The sequence below is a fragment of the Vollenhovia emeryi genome, unplaced genomic scaffold, assembly GCF_000949405.1.
Source record: "Vollenhovia emeryi isolate VEMERY1.0 unplaced genomic scaffold, V.emery_V1.0 DF939233.1, whole genome shotgun sequence".
Lineage (NCBI taxonomy): Eukaryota > Metazoa > Arthropoda > Insecta > Hymenoptera > Formicidae > Vollenhovia > Vollenhovia emeryi.
Genome location: NW_011967133.1, coordinates 425,255 through 446,791, shown reverse-complemented (window position 1 = coordinate 446,791; position 21,537 = coordinate 425,255). Strand labels below are relative to the sequence as shown.

General features: G+C 38.5%; 3 protein-coding genes across 6 annotated transcripts in view; all 3 read right to left on the bottom strand.

The window, feature by feature from the left end:
- Window positions 1-1,916, bottom strand: part of LOC105560327 (nesprin-1) — a 106,821-nt gene extending 104,905 nt beyond the window's left edge. Inside the window, exon 1 of the mRNA XM_012009355.1 lies at window positions 1,631-1,916. The gene's annotated coding sequence lies outside the window, so the exon portion shown is untranslated. The remainder of the gene's footprint in view (window positions 1-1,630) is intronic.
- A 4,821-nt stretch (window positions 1,917-6,737) lies between these two features.
- LOC105560326 (FYVE, RhoGEF and PH domain-containing protein 4-like) lies at window positions 6,738-13,935 on the bottom strand. 4 transcript variants are annotated; one of them, XM_012009351.1, is made up of 8 exons: window positions 13,382-13,694; window positions 13,259-13,315; window positions 10,537-11,007; window positions 9,729-10,444; window positions 9,428-9,633; window positions 8,980-9,345; window positions 8,440-8,885; window positions 6,738-8,353 (listed from the first exon to the last, which is right to left on the bottom strand). In XM_012009351.1, exons 3-8 carry the CDS (start codon window positions 11,004-11,006, stop codon window positions 8,248-8,250), a joined length of 2,310 nt encoding a protein of 769 aa, XP_011864741.1. In that variant the 5' UTR covers window position 11,007; window positions 13,259-13,315; window positions 13,382-13,694; the 3' UTR covers window positions 6,738-8,247. The 4 variants fall into 4 exon arrangements, with proteins under 4 accessions (XP_011864741.1, XP_011864739.1, XP_011864740.1 ...); XM_012009349.1 differs by having other exon boundaries at window positions 13,259-13,935; XM_012009350.1 differs by lacking the exon at window positions 13,259-13,315 and having other exon boundaries at window positions 13,651-13,935.
- A 176-nt stretch (window positions 13,936-14,111) lies between these two features.
- LOC105560325 (formin-binding protein 4-like) lies at window positions 14,112-21,336 on the bottom strand. Its single transcript, XM_012009347.1, has 13 exons — window positions 20,934-21,336; window positions 20,619-20,773; window positions 20,452-20,560; window positions 20,192-20,371; window positions 19,950-20,115; window positions 19,137-19,873; window positions 18,623-19,029; window positions 18,390-18,523; window positions 16,416-16,558; window positions 16,090-16,335; window positions 15,570-15,898; window positions 14,979-15,299; window positions 14,112-14,756 (listed from the first exon to the last, which is right to left on the bottom strand). Exons 1-13 carry the CDS (start codon window positions 21,007-21,009, stop codon window positions 14,664-14,666), a joined length of 3,096 nt encoding a protein of 1,031 aa, XP_011864737.1. The 5' UTR covers window positions 21,010-21,336; the 3' UTR covers window positions 14,112-14,663.
- Window positions 21,337-21,537: the final 201 nt, after the last annotated feature.

Below are 21,537 nucleotides of genomic sequence, written 5' to 3'. Positions count from 1 at the left end.
TTAGATAATTTAGTAAAGATAACACTTTCTTTCATCTAAGATGCAGATATAGATAATACTTATTTTTATTATCTATATAAAGATAAGATAACGCTAAAATTTTATCTAGATAATCATCTATATAATTTTATTTAGATAACAGCAAACACTGGAAATAACAGAGTATTACGGTAACAATTGTATCGTCAGAGTGTTCTCCACAGTGTTAAATCAATTTAAAGACAAAAATTTTGAATATTCTTTTAGTGATATTGAAAAATTAATTTATTATTCTAAAAACCATATTGGAATAAAGGAAGATTATATTGAAAAATAAAGACGATTGTTCCATTTTATCCCTTTCTGTCCTATACTTGTGTCTTTAAATTGGAAAATTTTCGATCTTACTACGCTAATAAAAATGTAGCCTCGAAAGAAGATAGAATTGTCATTTGTAAATAATTTGTGACGAATCGAAATCTTTCTAATCGATAGAGAGAGAGAGAGAGAGAGAGAGAGAGAGAGAGAGAGAGAGAGAGAGAGAGAGAGAGAGAGAGAGAATTGCAAACGTTAATATTAGAACCGCGATAAAAGCGGGATTTTCCTTGTTGTTTAAAACACTGGAATCTTGATCTCAATCACGCAGGGCAGACTGAAAGGCAGGGAGCCCAGTCAGATCGCTGGAAAATTTAATGCGAGGACGGATCAACGGGCCAGTCGAACGTTAACGGCACGCTGGATCCTGGACCTCGGATGCTGCGTCCAAAAATAAGATTTCTCTGCTGAATTGATGATCAGAAATAGTCGGCGTTCGGAATGGATGTCGCTGACAGAATCGTCCGCACCGGCTTGTTGGTCAGCAATTATTATTGGCACTCACCCTCATCTATCAACCCCGTGACATTATCGACAATCGCTTTGCAAGCATAGATATTGCATTGAACGAGCTTCGCAATGACTCAACTCCAATGCACATGAAGTTTCATTAAACTGGATCTTATACATATTAGATTATGGAGATCGTCTATTTAAGTTTTCAACACTAAATGAAACTAGTAATCTGAAATTTTTTTAAGAAAGAAATGGAAAAAATTCTTGCTCTCGATAAAAGCAACGTATTGAAACTATTGGAAATTATTCTGGTCAATATGCAATCACTTCACTTACAATTCTTTTTAGTAGATACAATCAATTTTTGGTATTAATATAACAATGCGTGTAACGTTAAAATTAACGACTCCTTTTATCAATATCTACCATAATAGAGCACAAATCAGATCTTAGAATCTACATCAATATCGTAAATAATTAACTAAACAAAAATTATTACAGTATGACGATAATAAAAATCTTATAAATTACGCAACAACAGTCATCCGTGACGATCGCATACGCAAGCAAACAGCCACCCACGCGAGTCGCAAAACACAGGACATTCCAAGACCCTCAATCATAATTTTAATAATATACATTCTTCTACATTATTTAATTAATAATATAAACGAAATTTTAACTTTCAGTTTTTTACAAATCGAGAATTATTGCAACTATGTTTCAACGCTGTAAAGATACATTTACCATAAAACTGCCCAATTTGGAAATAGCAAAATTATGATTGAATATCTCTCGAGATACATGTAACACAAATTACCGGCAAACGCAGGGAATTCTTGCTACGACCCAACTGACGATCTCTATGACTGATCGGTCTCATCAATTGAAATGAAATTCTATTCTAAAAATCACACTTTCGCTCGTTTCTTCTTTCGTTGTGGATTCACTGCAAATCTCACGGTCGAAAACCCGATCGCGAGCGAGGAACTTGATCGATATTAATAATCGTAAAGTCGGGGTAGCAACGAAATACAGAGAGAGAAAGGAAAAGAAAGGAAGAGAGGACAATTTCTATGCCGGATCTCGCGACGCGAACCAGAGAGAGACTGGTCCCGGCGCTGGATCATCGATCCAGGATGGGCGTCGCGACGCTCTCTCTCTCTCTCTCTCTCTCTCTCTCTCTCTCTCTCTCTCTCGCGGCCCGCATTTATATTTAACTTTGGCATCACTCGACATTCGACTTAGCAGCGTCGCTCGTCCTTTACTCCTCGCCCTCCAACGACGTTGCCCTCGTTCTCACCTCGCGTCTCATCCCGTTCTCTTCTCTTCTTTCGCAGCAGGGCTCGCTTCTTTTTTTTTTTCGTTCCGCCCCGCATCGTAGACGCGGGTGTGAGGTGCCGGTGCCACGCTATTATCACCGATGAGCCAACGGCCGTCGCTCATCGATAATTTTGGTCACTCATTACGAAAATGCGTCCAACGACGCGCGACTGAATAACGATTCATCACGATACGCGAGGAAATGATTTTGCAGGACCACGATCCGATCCATCTCTCTTCGTCGAAATACAACAGAGGTATGCTAGATTCTAAGACGTGTCATTTTCATTTGCGCATCGAGAAACGTTACGTGGAAAATGTGGGAAAAATGCTGATAATCACGATGTTTGTAACTGATTATTTTTTAGTAATGTTTCGGATTTTTACATATATAAAAGAATAGTGCTGTAATTTCAGTCTTGGCCCAATTCTATCATCCCGGTATTTCACCAGTATTGCACCAGCATTGGCATCTAGTACAGTGCCAATACTCAGTACTCGAAATCGGTACTGGACCATTATTTTGCCGACACCCATTTCCCGCATGGGTTTAATGCCAAAACTTGAACCCTTTCGTTTTGGTAGTCTGGTGGAGATATGGTTCATCTCCGACAGGTCTTCCATCATTTTCAACTTTTCCAGGCATACATTTGAATACTTTATTCAGGCATATCAAATTACGACAGCATTCTTCGGTGAATTCACACTATAATCATAACGATTCGTTACATATCTTCCGTTATATAAGTGCATATATTAATTGCAATATTAAAATTATAATTGGCTAAAGAAATTAATTATTATTTTCTATATTATTATAATTACTTCGTCGAAGTATGAAGCGCATACAGCCGTAGAATTAGGAGCAGCCGTTACGTTGTTGATAACAACGATTAAAGCAAATGCTAACAATTTCATTGTAATAGAGAAATATGCTGCAAATATTTAGGAAAATTTTTCGTCAGACACTTATGACTTAAAGAAACTCACTAAATTATAATTATATGACGGACTCTCGTCAATTTATAAAACAATTATTTGAGAAATCGAAGCTGATAACGATTGATAAACTCTAATCATCGGTATATTTATTTCTTCTCTGTAGATATCTTGGAAAAGATATACATCTGGTAGTTTACTTAATCTTCTTAAACTTATTATCTGCGTAAAAACATTTCGCGAGTGTGAAAAGTTTTTATTGAAATTTGTTTAAAGCAAATCAATTATCTTTTAAAGATTTCTTTCTCGGTTTCTAAATACAAAAATGGGGGAAAAATAATTCAAAACGATGGGTTCAACGTAGCAAATGCAAAGAACATATTTAAAAATTCTAATTATTGCCTCCGTTATAAAAGGTTTTCAAAATTGCAAAATATAAATATAATTTTTCAAATAGGATGAATAGGAGGAGAAAAATTTAATATTAATAATAATTATAATTAATAATAAATATTGATAATTATTAATAAAATCTAAAAGCTTTCGATGTAATTTATACCGCAAATACCATCATTATGTTTCTCTATTATTATGGGCTGCAACGGATATAAGTTTTATTTATATCTTATAGTCTAATAATGTAAAAAATGTATATTATCAGAGTCATGCGTTAGTTATTGTCACGCGAAAATAACGCACCATGTTGAGCCTTTCATGGCTATACGACTGATATTTTACACTCCATAATTTTTTTAAGTTTAAACCTTTTTCTTCCATACCGTGACAGCAAGAAAAATTGAGGTAGATTTTGCAGGGCGATGATCCGATCTATCTTTCTTCGTCGAAATATAATAGCAGTATGCTAGATTTCCAGCCAGAAATGAATCGTCGATCGACAGCGAAACGATGTGTCGACATCGAAACCGTCATATTGACGTCGATTCGACATCGTTTCGACGTCGATCGACGAGTAATTTCTGACTGACTAATTGTAGACGTGTCATTTTCATTTACGCATCGAGAAACGTTATGTGGAAAATGTGGGAGAAATGCTGATAACCACAATGTTTGTAACTGATTATTTTTTAGTGATATTTTTTATTTATATATATATAAAAGTTTATAGAGAAAAGGTGGACAAAACAAGATTCCTTGGAGAGGCTCACTTATCCCATTCTACATCCGACTACCCTGTTTTACCCAAACTTCTCCTATTTATATATTTGTGTGTCAATTCTTTACTGATCTAATCAGTGAAACATTACAACTAACAAAACTGCAGAATGTAATGGTAGTAAACATATAATTTGGGTAATGGAACAAATCGTTTAATAAATCACTCCATAGAAAGCAAAAAACAGCATTAATATAAAGGAAAATCCTCTATTATAAGATAGGATTCTAATATGAGATAACGGGTTTTTAACGTCCAAATTCAACCACAAATCTTTTTTCGCAACACGTACACGATCTAACAATCGATTTTTCCCTAAACAGATTTCACTCGAAGAGTAATAAATTCATCCTGAAACAGATGATGCTATTAATTGAGCACAAACTCGCTATCTCATAATAGGAGACTTTCCTCTACATATACATATACTTCATTTAATTCTTTATAAAATAAAAGTGATATCGTGTAATCGTTTAGAGTGTATCATATATTCTTATTTCCACTTTTCCAGTATTGTTAGTGTCAAAACTGAAACTCCTTCGTTTTAATGTTTTGGTGGATATGGTCCATCTCCGATAGGTCTCTTATCATTCGTAACTTTTCCAGGAATACATTTGTATGAATAACTCAGGCATACCAAATCACGACAGCATTGTCCGGTAAGTTGACACTATAATCATAACGATTCGTTATATAATATCTTCCGCTATAAATACATATATTAATTGCAAAATTAAAACTATAATTAGCTTATTATATGATTAAGCAGTTAATCGACCATGACTGGCGATGTGTTTTTAACACAGAAGATTTATTGCGAAAAATAATAACCTCAGCCAGGCATGTTTAATCATTTGCTGGCGTCAAATAATTCTTGATGTAGCTTATTATACTTACATATCCGAGGTATGGAGAGCATACAGCCTCAGAATTAGGAGCAGCCGTTATGTCGTTGATAGCAGCCACAATAATTAAAGCGAATACCAACAATTTCATTGTAATAGAGAAATATGCTGCAAATATTTAGGAGAAAATTTTCGTAAGACACTTATGACAGAAACTCACTGAATTACAAGTATATGACCAACTCTCGTCAATTTATAAAACAATTATCACAATCTTATTTGAGAAATCAAAGCTGATAACGATTGATAAACTCTAATCGTCGGTATATTTATTTTTTCTCGGTAGATATCTTGGAAAAGATATACATCTGATAGTTTACTTAATCTTCTTAAACTTATTATCTGCGCAAAAACATTTTGCGAGTATGAAAAGTTTTTATTGCAATTTGTTTAAAGCAAATCAAAGATTTCTTTCTCGGTTTCTAAATACAAAAATGGGGAAAAAATAATTCAAAACGATGGGTCCCACGTAGCAAATGCAAAGAATATAGGTATTAAAAAATTCTAATTAAGATCTCTGTTATAAAACGTTTACAAGACTGCAAAATATAAATATAATTTTTAAAATAGGATGAATGGAAGGAGAAAAATTTAATATTAGTAATAATTGTAATTAATAATAAATATTGGTAATCATTAATAAAATCCAAAAGTTTTCGATGTAATTTATACCGCAAATACCATCATTATGTTTCTCTATTATTATGGGATGTAACGGATACAAGTTTTATTTATATCTTATATTCTAATAATATAACAAATGTATATTATCAGTCATACGTTAGTTATTGTCACGTGAAAATAACGCACAAAGATAACGCAGCATGTCAAGCCGTTCATGGCTATACAAATAATTTTTTACATTTCATAATTCTTTTAAGTTTAAGCCTTTTTCTTCAAAATGAGTCTTCAAATATTGAACTATTAGGTCAAATTCTGTTTGACCCAATAGTTCAATATTCACCAAAAATATCATTTTGTAAAAATATATTGAGATATTCCAGTGACATAAAGAATTTAAAAAGAAGCTAAAAATAAAATACTTACTAGTTTTGTTGAAAGAAGAAACGTCGTGCAATGACTTCTATTGACATCCTGGATCGTAACGAGAGTATATATACAATTTCCTTCTTTTATCTGATCTCATTAACGTAAAATTTATGTCGCATAACATGTCGATATTGTCAATTTATTTTACGCTTCGATACGTTCCAGTTGATAAATGCGAACTTATGCATACATTTGTTATACCGTAACAGCAAGTAAAATTGAGGCAGTATATTTTTTCAAGATAAAAATGTAAGGCGTACAAAAGTGTTGCTTAAAAATAATTAAAAAATTGTCTACAGGAAATATTTTATAATCCTTGATCGCTTTTCATATGCTTTCTACATTTAGGAGTTTACATCAATCCAGCAGTTATTGTATTATATTTTAAAAAAAATTGAAAATAATCCAAACGTTATAGAAGCGCAGAAGATAGCTTTAAAAGCCGTCGAATAGATCAAACGTGTTTTAAGTATCCTGTTTTCACGTTTACTTTTATTTTTTAGATAAAGGTTGGATATAATCGTTAAATAATTATATACAAGATTTATGTAACTGATATTTTTGTCGACATTTACAGAAATTAAGCCATTGATATAACAGTTATTACAATGTACAAATTGTTATAGGTTGCTACAAACTTCAATATATTTTTCCACATATGCGTTCATTTCATAAATTTTTAAGAAAGAAGATGTAAAAGATTTCTTAATATTATTGATTCGGTAATATCGTGTTACAAAGCTCGTCGCTCGAGGACAATGCGTTTTTTAATAGCAAATGGATTAGCAAAAAGACCTATGATCACATTCGTGATTGTGTCCATTTTGTACATAATTCCGCTTTCATAAAAAAGAAAATAAAAATAAACATCCGCCGTATCAAGTCATTTTGTACAGTGACATATAAATGTATTTGTGGGAAAAAAAAAGCTTAACTACTACATATACTCTCATTGCCAATTATCAGATTTCGAGTTAATAATTGATAAAGACATGTCTCTGCAAAAGACGACTCTGTAAAAAGATATGTCTCTGTAAAAGGCGACAAATTCTAAATACTCTTCTAATCTGCAAAACTTTATTCCATCAAAAACAGATATAGAGAACAAAAAGTTCCGCGAATCTTTGGCATTTAGTATTAGGCTCTAATAACTTAGGTCGATTGTAAAAAATTTACCTTGTAATAAAGAGATATGTCGTAATTTTCTCTTTATGCATACATATCAATTGGACATGTGAATTTACAAAACGTCCATGACTGGTCTTAAATTTTTCAGACAAATCTCTATTAATTGCAAAAGTGACGTTAATCACAATCCTCTCGAATTACACTCTCTGCTACGAAACGAACAGAAAGGATGTTTCGAATGGCAACGATGCCATTCGCATGTTCACATACGCAGCTGACGGTCTATATGTGCAATTCAAGAAGTGTGATAAATGCACAGGTGCGGATAATTAGCAGACATCCGTATGCACTTTGATGCCGAAGTGAATGTAATTCTAGTGAATGTAATAAAATTCGTAATTATTGCGATAATAATTAGGTAGGAACTACTAAGATGCATTTAGAACTAGATGAAATTTTTAATTGACGGAATAAATTTATTGTTAAACTATCGAATCCAGTGCGTTATATAATAAAATCGATTCTAGAATATCGATTTTAATAAAAACGATCTCGTAGCTTAAATAACATACTATCACTGAAGCGCGTAATTAATTTTTCCAAGCATTGCAACTTCCATTACATATTACGGTCAGCACAGCGTATCGTGATAGAACGACATATATATTTATAAATATACTATAACAGAACATTATACAAAACAACAAGCGTTTCTCGGCAGCGGCCGCTATTGACTCGATTTCTCTCTTGTAATGTGTATATACTAATAACAATATATATATATAACATAAGTTAACGTCATTTTAAATATAGCTAATTAACTACTAACGATTATCTTACATTGCCATATCCGTCTTCTCATTCGTGAATATGATAATAAAAAATTGGCTAGTTTGGTAGATAGAAAGGTACGAATATTCATTGTACATCGTTCATCGATTGACTTTCTTGTGCGCTTTCGTTTTCCACCTGCGTAAAATGAGGTAGTTCAGCCTTTGTAGCCAACTCCAATGTGTGCATCCACCTAAAAGTCCCATAAATATCTAGTATTAGTATCGTTTATTCGTTTAGACAAGAGATATAAATTGTTCAAACAATTTTTATACCCACTTCTCTTTGTCCTCTTGAGAAGACGCTTGGAGATAGTAATATTTTCTCGAATGATGCATTTTAAATGCCCTTATCCGATCCTTCGTGTTCAAGGGGTCTTCGTCGGGTAATTTTGTACCTTCCGTAACCATAAAGCCTGGCATGGGCGTCGCTGTCATGGCCATGCTTTCCGACTCCGATTTGAATGAGTATAGAACGAAGTCAACGTGCAACGCAAACCATCGTTTTGTCCAAGGCTTACTGGCCTGCGTCTTTAGTAACAGGTATCCGGTTAATACTGATGGCGCGCTTGCCGATACCTGTAACAAACTTGGCACTGGTCCAGACGGTGACGACGGTGATTTAGTGAGCGGTTGAGTGAGCGCGGCATGGCATAATCTGCACACTCTCATATTCTTATTGTCTTCAAATAATAATTTCTGATTTGAGCATTTACTACAAACCACCTGGGAAAGGTAATGATCGAGATGAATGTTGAGTAATTATTATTGTCAAATAAGTTGCAACGACAGATTTAACTTTATAGTGTACAATACTCACTATTCCACAAGCCCGGCAATTGTGCTTTCGTTTCATCACAGAAAAAATAACTTCGCAAACCATGCACCTAGTTACATCATCAGCCTTAACCAAAGAAGATTTAACACTTCCAGTTTTCAGACTGGCCTTGCGTCTCATGATTTCTTGCATCGTTTGAAACAACGCGTCCAGCCATACAGCCTTCTCCGCAGCAGCGTGTGTATACAACTCGACGCTTTTATTTTCGTCCCTTATGTAAAAAGTATTTGCGGTTTCTAGATTGTCTCCTTCAACTACTTGTAAATTTTCCACCATAAATTTAGCCCTTAGTCGGTACATAGGACCGGGTATCAGTCTTATTGAGCAGAGTAATAATAAATCGCTAAACTGGAATCGGATAAACAGTTTTCTAATTGAATGTCCATGCATTTTATAAATATTAATAGTATATAAGATCATTAATAATTACCAGAAACAAATGCCTCTCCTGGTGATCGCCACTACGCGCTGAGATTTTCACTATACGCCCTTCCTTTATTAGTTCGCGGGTCGCACTGACTAGATCAGTCGCATCATATATACTCTCTTGGATTTCTAAAAGTTTCTTAAACTTATCGATCTTTTTCATTGCCTCGTTTGTATGATTTGCGGCGGTTGACACCAACTCCAGAGCCTCTGTAATGTAAATGTTTCTCAGTAAATAATTACAATGCATTAAAATACAAGACACGCGGCAATATTTTAGGAAACATAAGAAATAGTATAAATACTTTTCGTGTCTTCGTAGTCTGGATTGTCCTCGGTGAGATTTCGCAGATAATCCTTGAGAAGTAACTCGTATCGCGGCAACCTCTGTATGGGACTCAACATGTGATGTGCTAATGACAATTTAGCACATTCGTCGAGCTTCTGAATTTCGTTGACAATCGCTGCAAATCTGGGCACCTTGCTTTGCAAGGTGCTTATCAGATTCATGGCGTAATCAAAATTCTTTACATACTCTGTATACATTTTGAGGAACGGTGCAAAGTTCTTCATTATGTCGCCGATTCGCGGATTCGAATCCCAACATTGCATTCTCTCCTCGAATTGCGGTAGTAGAAAGTCGTTGTGGAATTTATAAATAGATTTGATATTTGAAAACATATGCTGGACAGTTTCTGGAGGGAACATCGGATGCGCTCTGTTTTCCTGATCGACCCTGAATTGGAACACCTGGTCGATCAGATGCAGAATGTTGACATAATTTTTCTCAGTCGCTAGTAGCTCTTGGGCTACGCGCAACGCCTTCTTTCGCTTCGAATCGGGGGAACCCTTCTTCGCGAGCAGTTTCGGCTCCGATAACGACTCTTCCGTATGATCAGCCACTATGGCGGAGTCTGTCTCCGAAGATCTAGTTTCCTCCGACTCCTCCTCGCTCTCGGATTCGCTCACCGCGTAGGTATCTAATGTATACTGATGGGACCTCCTCTCCGAAGCTACGTACCTGCGTTTGTTTTTAAAGATACAAGCTTAAAAAATATTTCAAAACAAAGACACGTAAACTACATTGCTCGTTTTCATGAGATCTCCACACACCTGCTACTTCTATACTCTAGGACACTATGCGACATTTTAATATAGGACGTTTCCGTTGAAGTCTCCTCGTGCCTCGTGATATCGATGCATTCAGCGGGCGTGGAAGCGGACATGACGAACGGCTGAAATCGCGGGAAGCCACCGAAACTGGCGATCCTGTGGAAGGAATGTCTGACGTATCGTTGCTCCTCGACACCTGTTGCCGCGTCCGAATCTTGCGAGTTGCCATTTTCGCTGGTCGTGCTCTGCTGCTCCGGCAAACGTGGCGCTTTGGAATGTTCGTCCTCCTCCTGCCGAAACTCGGGCTTGTCCTCCGTGATCTCCAGATCCGTGTAAAACGTACTGGTAGGCGAGCTGTTTTTCGAGCCGAACATCTTGAATCCCTCGGCCATCCGACTGCTACCGTCTCCTGGCTCCGGGAACAGACGCGTCATCCAGGATGAGATGTCTCTCAGCTGACTTCGTTGCATCCTACGGACAATTCACATTGCTAATTGCTAGACAATTATCGCGTATCTCGCGACAATTGGGGCACAGAGACAATTGGGGCCGCGAACGGAAGAAGCAGTGCAGCGGCGAGAACATATGGCGCGCTCGTGTACAAACTGCTCCTATGCGCCTTTACAAATTAAATCAATATCGGTTTGGATTGCGTTTCCGTGCTCTCGTAATAGTTTACATTACACGCCCTTCGAATAAATCACAAACTGTCGCAAATCACTACCGACACTCTGACGCTCACGGCTTCGTGCCCGACTTTTGTTGACAGTAAATATAAAGGAACGTTGTTCGCGCGCGTATTACTCCTATCGCAATGCTGACTCATTAATCTACTCGACACAAAGCTGAAATCATTTTTCTTTACGACGATAAATCACGTCGTTGATCCATGCTCGTATCGTCCGTATCGCCGAGCCGGTTCTCGCCTCCAATTTCGCCGCCGCTTTTCCGGCGCGCAAACGCATATTTTCGTCGTCGACGCGGTGCTTCCGAAATCACGAGTGCGCGATAGATCTCTCAGGGGGGAGGCTATTTAAAAACGCATCCTCCTCTCAGATCGATCCATTACGCTAAAATTAACGTGCCGGTCCGTTCCAGCGTGCCGGCGAGAACGCTTGCGTCGGCGTCGCTAATTGACACTCGGCGTGATTTGAGTAGAGCGAACGAACGAACGAACGAACGAACGAACGAACGGGCGATGGAATGAATAAAATACACGTGCCTGCAAGCGCGTCCGCGAACGCGCGATTTTACACCTAACGTGCTCGCGTAGCTTCGCTTCGAAAATGCGAGAGCGGTCTTGACTTTTCACGGTACAATTTTCTTCAATTAATTATTAATCCTTTCGCGGTCGACGCGCAAGCTCGTAAATGCGAGCGACATTCACAGTCGTGCATCGCGTCTCTTACAACGGCCGACAAACTTTCGGGAGTCACGTCCGCGGCAGCGAGTTTCCAGCTCAATTTGTCGGCGGATATCGTTGACGACGACGTGCCTAGACTCGCCGTTTTCCCGAGGCTACAGCTGCGGCGTAAATACAGACGACTATTATTATCTCATATCAACGCATCAGCGTCGTCAGACCACCGGAATGAATGCACGACTTATCCTCCAACGATTAATAGGCCGGGATTCACTTGAATACGATCTCGAACGCGGCTTTCCACTTTGCACTTTGCGTCCTGTTTCCAGTCATGGCTAGAGCGAAGTGGCGACTTATCTAAATTTATTTATAACAGCGTAGGAGCCCAAGGCGCAAAATCGTCCCCGTGGAACGGGGAACATCGTCTCGAGGAACGTCGGACTGGTCGTATTATTTATCCAGCGAGAATATCCACTTTCGTCCATTCCTGCCTCGGAACATTCGGAAACAAAGTCTCTTGAGAATAAATTAAGAAAATTAATCCATAAATTCGAGATCGATTGGATGTCTAAAATGAATCCCATAAATCTTAGATTCTCTTATCTTACGTTCATTCATTTTCACGATTACGCAATAATTGATGCGTCTGAACCGACAGACCAGACTTAACAATTTTTAGCAGACAGATACATTTATAGAAAGGGAAACAAACGAGCAAGCTGAGAGAACGTTTGAAAATGTCAGATAGATTTTTCCCATTGAGATTTCAGCTCCACTTCGCCCTTTCTACATTTTAGACAACGTTGCATTTCGAATACAACAAATAGCCAAGAATTTGCTTCTTGAATTTTTGTGAAAAACTAAAAAAAAGAAGCAGCACCCTCTAAAAGTGTAAACTGTCTATTTATATCTAGTGACCGGTTAACGCGGAAGCAGCGGACAGGTCAGGCGGCAAATTGCTCGTCTACTTCAAGACTCAAGAATGAACGTGAGTCAAGTCAAGGCGCAATTTGTTGCTCGATTAATTGCGCGGCGTAAGACGCTCCGGCTCCGAAAGTATCGAATGCCGCCGGAGTTGGTGCGAGGGGGAGGGGGAGGGTAAAGGGCGGCAGGTGTACAGCACAGTCTCGTCGTAAGGTGCTACGCCCTTCGCCTTCCATCCTGTCGAGCGGCGCGGATCTATCTTCGCGACTGCACCTCTCCAAAACGCTGCCTCCGTCGATGCCGCCGCAGCGAGGAGGAGCGGAAGAGAAGCGCGAGGCGCGAAGCCGCGAGGAACGAGGAGCATAAACAGAGGGAGAAAGAGAGAGAGAGAGAGAGAGAGACATACAGAGAGATCGCGTCAAGTGGCATGATTACCTCCCGTCTCGGGATCGTTGGTAGTGTAGCGGGACAGCAACAGGCGCACGCGGGTCCGCGCGGGCATAATGATCGTTTAGGCGAGGCGAGGCGAGGCGATGAGACGTGAGACCGATCTTTCTCTTAGGCTCGAGGCTCGACGGAATCGCCGGCGTCCATGGCCGGCGCGGCGCGGCGCGGCGAACGGTAGATCGGCGTATCACAGCTATTGCATCGCGGCAGGCAGTCAGGCACACCGTACGCACGTCGCGCCGTCGTGACGTCTCGCGACGCGAGGTCGACGAAAATGCGCCCGGACGATCGCGAGCGCGTGACACCCGATCGGAGGCCGACGAGCAGCGACGGGAACGCCGGGGACGTTCCTCCCGCTCAAAATTACGCGATGCACTTGCCGTACTCGCCGAGACGCTCGATGCGCGCCCACCTCGAAGCGGTACCAGTGATCAAGGTACTGCGATTTACACAGGTCCGTCCGCCGGACGCGCGTCGATACTCGGCCCGCTCGGCTGCGGTTTGCGGACGGCGCCAGCGGCGTTGCGTCGCGACTAAAATGACCTTCTCGCGCTTGCCATGGGTCGGTAAGTGAGGGATCGCGTTAACCCTCCGATGGTAATTATCACCCGAAGGTAATAGAATCCCTGATGGAAAAATTTTGCTGAAAATGTAATGAAATTGATGAAAAGTGAAATGAAAGTTATTGGAAACTTGTTGAAACCATTTCAAAATAAATCATAAGTTTCGTTATGAAATTCAATGAAATACTGTGAAATTAGATGAAAGTTAATTAATATTACTAAAAATTAATGAAAAAATGTTATGATTGTGAGCCATGCATTTTAATGTAAAACAAGAGTAATATCAAATATCCTGCTCTTTATTTTTACTCCGTTTTTCTCCCGCTTGCAATAATTAAAGCCTATAAAGTACAATTTCATTATTCACATTCTGCAATCGCGCTTAGTATATGTATGTATGTGCAAAAATAATTTGCATTGAATGAAGCAGTATCTCTCGGCATTGAAAGAAACGCATCGAGTTACAGGGACGCGCTCATATTTGTGACTATGAAAGTGCAAAATTGTAATGATAATAATATTAAGACACCGCTTGTTTCTACCGTGCATAAAAGCTATCGCAAATTTCACCAATGAATTGTAACGTACACAATAGTCGCACGAGAGATAAGTACTACGTTCAATAATACAGATAATATTGCTGCAAAACTCTTACAACACAAATATACGTAGTATGTATCGGATTAGGGGTGAAAACTTAAAGTAGCACAGACGAGATGTTTAACAATGTGTATGTACATATGTGTAATGAAATCTAAAGATACTAATAACACAGTCTAGGCGACATCAGTACAGCAATTGATTATCTTATTTCGATCCCTTTCTAATATTTATACAGTGTCCTCTAAATTCTTTTGTACCCTTTGCCACTTTGCCACCATGCTCGACACCTCCTTGTGTTTTTTGCTATTGCTGATCCTTGCCTAGAATTACATCAAGAACCAGTTAATATTTCATTAATCGAAAAAAAGTTTGCTATTTTAAAACAGACAGTAAGAAGCAACGGTCTATTTCGTTGCAAATTGGAGTATTATTTTCAGAATTGGAACGCGTAAAATTCGCTTCTTATATCAATATTATGTTTTATTACTTATATTGTTTTTATGTGAAAAGAAAAATGATACGATGACGAGTAAAAGTACCACCTTCTTTTTCTTCCGTTCCTTCGTCGTTGTATCATTGGGCACAGTTTCCGCTTCTGCTTCCGGCTTCGCTTCTTCGGTCGGGACAGACACTTGCTCTATTACCGTGGCAGTGACATCCTGATGTCCTGTCCGTTCCGTTTCCGTTTTTTCAATACGCGCGATGTCGCTGTAAAAGGAATCGAGGGCAGATCCCAAAGACTCCTTCGAAGCCTTAACTGGCGGCTTGGCGATGATTTTGTTATTCGTATAAATCGGTGCATATCCCACCATAAACTGAATCGCACTTTGTCCACCGTGCTTGTTCGCAACTGCGATTGTCTGCTAACAAATACAGATATAAATTACATGCTCTTGCATAAAGCGTGGATCTCACATGAGTGCAAACTTTTTGAAATTACACACATTCTATAAGTATTTTTATTCTATTTATATTACGTTTGCTACGTTTCCATTGTATAAGAAAATATATTCAATATACATTTATTACTGTCTTTTCCTCAAATATATTTACACTTATATTTGACGCGCGTGAAATGTAGTACCGTGTCTCTTAATATACTTAATATCGCTGAAACACAGAAGTGTACTTACGTTATGCAAATGTTGATGAAAGGTTGGATAATGAACAAATGGTTCCTGCAGCAGACCCGCTTGATGGCTTAGGATAGGTATCGTTGGATCGGCAATTGAAGGCGCGTAAATCGCATTACTTGGCTGCGACGCCGCATTATATATTAACCCTTTCAGAGTGGCAGCTTCGTAAGACGTGTCCGGTAAGTCCACACCAGGCGGTAGAGGCTCCATATTTGCATGATTCGCAGGTAACGAAGTTTGAGACGACACAGCCACTTGTGGGTGCGCATAAGATAACGATTCTAAAGCAGGATTCACCAGTTGCGTGTCCAGCGCCATTATTCTGTCTGTGAACAAAATACACATCTTCCTTTATGTATTTTACCTACAATATTTACAGCATTAATATTTACTACATAGTAATAATTTAATACAAACGGCAAATGACATCCGTTATAACATGCCAAATACAGTAATACAGTAATGTAAATGATAATAAAATTATAAACTCTATATTATGCTGCTAACAATTTACTACCTTTCTCCAAACGCTTCCTCTTCGCGTCCATGAATTTATCGTCGGGCCTCTCCCTTTTCTTCTTGTCCTTCTTCAGATCTTCCGCGAATATTCTCGGAGGTGGTGGTGGACTTGGATTAGATATCTGTGGCGGAGGTGGCGCTTCCAAAGTTCCGGGATGTCTATCTGCTACGTTTTCGTCATCCGTCTTATTATCATCCATCTCCTCAGCTTGCTTCTCCTTAATTTTTTTTGCCCCAGGTGACCCTAACAGAGCCCGATAGTTCATGTATTTTCTATTGATGACATACTGTCGTAGAGAATACCCGTGTATGTAAATGGCATACCTGTGACTGATAACTCTTCTGACTCTGGTGGCGGAGTAGTGCACAATTCCATCTCCTCAGTGCCACCGGCAATACCGGTGTCGGGATAAGTCCACTGTAATGTCCCAGTGGATGTATTGTGATAGTAATACCGCTTATGTGACCTAGAAAAATCCCCCAACCAAAATGGAACACATGAGACAGATCAGTGATGGTAGTGCCATTTTTCTATTATAATTCTCTATGTTACATTCAATATACACGCTTAAATAATGTTTCCGTGGTGAAACATTTGTCGCGGTGTACTCGCACCACCGGTTTCTTAAACGAAAGCCAAAATTAATAGAACATAATCTAGTAATCACTCCTACCTGCAGTGTCGTATCTCGTTTTTACTCGACGAAGGCCTTTCATTACAGGAGAGATGGGAGATGTAATTATGTAATTATCAGAGTGTGTGTTCTCTCATGAGGAACATTAATGCGAGATTACAGCAAAGTGAAGGAGAAGTGAGGTATCGTGACTGAAGTGCAGGGTAAATAATGATGAAAATTAAATCCTAATAATATCTGGTTTATTTGCGATCAGCATGTTTCAAGGATTACCAGATATTGATAAATATAATAAATAGGATAATACTTACATTGTTAATCGTCGTTCGTTATCGAATAGATTAATGGATAAAATTATGGTACCAGATAGATTTCTTGTACACTTAGTGTGTGCGTAAAGATAATATTTCTTTTTCTTTCGCATTTTATTGAAAAAATTGAGTATATCTCTCTCTCCAACAAGATAAATGTATATATCTTATGAAACTACAATGTTCGTTTGCTTTGATAAATACCACAAAATTAATCTTTATAAAATTTACTCAGTTAATAACTTTTTAAGCCACAATAAAAAATTACGTTTTGTTTTAAATTATTATATCACTGTCAACAATAATACAAAAGATTTTGTTAAATATTTCTATAATCGTTCACCAAAGCGATCGCTTCATTGTACTAAGCGCATCGCTTTGTTATTATACTAAGCGCGAATTGATCCTGTTGCCATCAAAGAATATGAGTTGTTTCACTTTTTTGCATGACGTCTTCTTGTCTTCATTTTAATAAATGTTACTTTGACTTCACTTCTCTCATAACTATTCATAACACAAACTTATCCTTAAGCCAAGTAACGTGCTTGTTACTCGATCATCGCTTGTAGTATTTACATTAAAAATATTATATCACTCAGCACATATTAATTATCACATTGACAATATCACAAGACAAAAGGCTCGATGTGGCACCAAAAAATATATTACACTTCGGGACTGTGATTTTTACAAGATTTGCACCTTCACTTAATCTAAAAAAAACCGTTGCATATGAAATGATAAAATGTGTCAGTCGCATCATTGTTCTAAATTCAGAGAAAATGTATCTAAGGATCCAGTGTACATAATGCAACGTTGGTTATTTGTCATGAACATTACTAAATTAATATTTATGACCTACTTTAGCTTGAATAAATTTGTAGAAAAATATTAATACAAAAACAAGAAATAAAAATATACATTAGATTTAGAAATATAAATATTAGATCTTCAATATAAATGTATATATGTATATTGAATATATATTAGATCTAGGAGAATGTCAGGAATTCATGTAATATACGCCCTACAAAAATTGTCATAAATATTAAACTGCTCAACGTTTCTTGAAAAAATTAGTACTAGATCTATTAATTAACTAACTTGCACCTATACAAGTTCTTGCTAAAAATAAATAAACTCTCTCAAGGATGGATGAAATCATGTAGAAATACATGACAGTTGTATATGTATATGAAGTTGTAAATATATACATATGTGTGTATATATATGTATATAAATACATTCATTGTATAAATTAATGATACATTGAAAGCCATTGAACATAGATATGTCCCCCCATCACGAGGTATCTATATTTATATCGAAAAGTGCAAATTGGAATACCGTACCTATCCCATTGACATAGCCAACCAGCTGGTGCCGCATCTTGCTCTAATCTTTCCAATTCATGATTTGTATTAGTTAGCCATTTTTGAAAGTAACTGTCCTCTAAGCTACCTGCCGTCCATGCAGTAGATAATGTCTGTAATGAATACAATTTACATTAAGAAAATTTATATTGACGCGTTTTTCAAAAACAATATAAAACAAATAATAAAATAATATGCATAAAAATACTGACTTGCAGTTGAATTTGCATCGTTTGAACAGCAGAGACACTCTCCCTTCCTTCGGAAAGAAACTTCAACTTCTCCGTTATAATCTGAGACAAGTCATTCATTTCCTCGTTAGCCTTTTCCTCGACAACGTTCAATACTGTTTTGTGTTCTACAGATGCTTCCGAGTCGCACGATTCATCTTTTACATTGAGCTTATCTTCAGTCTTAATGCTAACGCACTGCTCCGTCTCCTTGTGTGCTTCGTCGCATTCCTTTTCACTTTCTGCACATAATTGAGTTTGCATTCCCGTATCGCCATCCTCGGCATTGCGTGAGGTAGTTTCAGCGCTTGTAAGATCGCTGCTGTTGTCATCTCGAATTGTACTTTCGTGATACGTATTGTTACTTTGCTTAACTTTATTGGATGTAACTGAAATTAACGAGAAATACTTGATACAAGTAATTTTAAGAAATAGGATGCAAATACATTTACATATAAATCACTGGAATAAAATTAGATAACATAATCGATAATACCATCAAATGCTATTCGCTTCTTTCTTTGAAAAGCTTTGCCGCACACTTGCATATCCTCCAGAAATATATTTGTCTTCGATTTATCTTCGTCCGTTTTCGAGTCCTTCTCCTCCGTTTTTTCATGATCATTCTTCGTCTCTTGCGTATCTTCGTTGTCGCTGCACTGATCGGGAACTTGTACGTTGCCAGAATTTTTCGCGGAAGCGTCGTGAGTATTTTTCAACGAGCTTGTTACGTTCGTTACGTTTACGTATTCCTCATTCTGCACAATCGGGAACAAAGGCTTTATTTCTTGCTTGGGCCTAACTTCTTCTTCTCCATCTGAATCGTCCCCATAACCAGGTACTAAGGACACGTTGAGGTCCAATTTCGGAACTATGTCATGTGTATTAACATCTTTTTTATTTTTACTCCCCGTGAGAAACTCTTTTTCACCTTGAACTACACTACTCTTGCTGTCCGATTCGATTATTTTACGCTCTTCGAGCTCTTCGGGACTTGTAGTGTTCAATACGTCAGTTGAATCAGATTTATATGAATGCAGCAAAGTTTTGGTAGACGCTTGTACTTCCGTAGGGCAGAAGGCAGGTCCGATTTCGCTACTTTTTAGATACGGGGTAGAGCTGGACTTTCCAGGCTCGGATGAAGGCGTCGATATCTTATTTTCATCCGAGGAATTATTTTCCTCCTCCGAGTCACTTCCGTCGCTACCGAAAGATGTTATCATCTCTATCCGTCTGTAAGATTACAATACGTTCTTTAAGTGTATCAAAACGCTACGATTCTATTTGAAATACAATTTCTATACTATACCCATCGTCCGAATCATCGTCCTTCGTCGGAGACTCGTTCTTAATTTCCGGTTTGCTTTCCGAATTATTTTTCTTCGCAGTTTCATTGTGTAGAAATCTGTTGCGATTTCTCGCGACCACTTCCTGTGGTATCATACCTTCAGGTATATTTGCCTGAGACTGCCGATCTGCAACCAACGCTTGTCGATAACATCCTACCTTGTTAAATATTAGAGGTAGAAAAGTTTATGAAACGACAATTACATGCGATAGACGAAAAGTCAACCCAGTGCGGCCCTTGAATGGGATGCTTTGCGCTGGATTCCACATCCGGCTGCTTTTGTAACAATTGTAGCTCTTCTGGCATGTCCCACGTTACCTCGTTAGTTTTGGTATGCCAGTAGTACGGATAACCAGTCGACTCGTCATAGCATTCTTGCCACACTGAAACGCAGACATTTAAATATTCCACAATAATAATCGTACTGCGCATTCGATTGTCTCTAGTCATTTGAGAAACTTACGTGTTTCCTGGTTCGTTTGATGCGCAGACCGCAAAACTGCCTTAGTCGTTGAACTTGGAACACTAGCGACGTTCGGAACAGGTTGCTCAGGAGCAATAAGCTGAATTTCCTACAAACACGGGTAAGCTAATTCTTTTTACACGGAAAACGCGCCGTCAGTTATTTACCTTGAGGAAATCGTTGACTTGATCATCCAATTTTTGCGTGTCTTTCTTGGAATCTTCCGTATCACTGTCAGAGTTGTATTGGCACAACATGTTGGCCAACGGATTATTGGCCTCGTTCTGCATGGATTGTACATTATTTATCGCCTTACACCTACCTACAACAGCAGAAAAAGACACACACGTAACTACACACCACGCATTAATTCTCAATGCACGTTTCAACGATCATTAATGTTAATAAGATACACGATTTGCGAACTGCAACGATCGAGAGGAACATATTCGGTTTGGCTGAAAATAAACGTGGATACTTACTTTGCGTGTACTCGCCGTGATAGCTACCCTGCGGCTTATTGAGCGTGAGGACTGGTTTTCTTTGACGTCTCTTCATAATACAGAGATCAACGATACGTGAATTGGTCGGAAAGGAGAATCCCACAGGAAAGTCGCAGCGCAGAACGCACGCGCTTGGTCAACCACGGCCTTCGCTCGCACACGCGTCTCCACGTAGAGGCATATACGTGCACATATCATTTGCGTGAAATAATTAACGACGATGAGTCTCTCTTTATCGCCGACAAAGCAACAGCCACGAAACTTTAAAAACAGTAGTATCGGATGAATCGTGACCTAACCTTAAAACGCTACTGCCCGTACATACATACACACGCTTATTGGCCAATTCGTTTCACCACGGACCATAGAATTATAAGTTCTATGCCACGGACGTAGGAAATATCTGGACGCGGAGCGTAAAGTACTCTTAATTCGCACTTTCGGATGCAGAAGCAGGGCGCAGCACCATCGTTCTTTCCCGACCATGGACCCATGATGCAAGGAGACTTGCATCATGCATGGACCTAAGAATCTCTGGACCGAGCATACGGCGAGGGGGCTGGCAAATTTGCGGTAAGGGGGG

Bases quoted from the DNA above. Each gene is read 5' to 3' on its own strand.
- LOC105560326 (XM_012009348.1), bottom strand. From the start codon at position 11,362: ATGAGTCAGCATTGCGATAGGAGTAATACGCGCGCGAACAACGTTCCT. The intron at 9,634-9,728 runs GTATTTATACTA...TTTACATTACAG, and splicing joins AGACTACGAAGACACGAAAA to AGGCTCTGGAGTTGGTGTCA. The intron at 8,354-8,439 runs GTGGGTATAAAA...TGGGACTTTTAG, and splicing joins TCTCAAGAGGACAAAGAGAA to GTGGATGCACACATTGGAGT.
- LOC105560325 (XM_012009347.1), bottom strand. From the start codon at position 21,009: ATGAAGAGACGTCAAAGAAAACCAGTCCTCACGCTCAATAAGCCGCAG. The intron at 20,561-20,618 runs GTAAATAACTGA...CCGTGTTTGTAG, and splicing joins AAGTCAACGATTTCCTCAAG to GAAATTCAGCTTATTGCTCC. The intron at 15,899-16,089 runs GTAGTAAATTGT...TTTTGTTCACAG, and splicing joins GAGGAAGCGTTTGGAGAAAG to ACAGAATAATGGCGCTGGAC.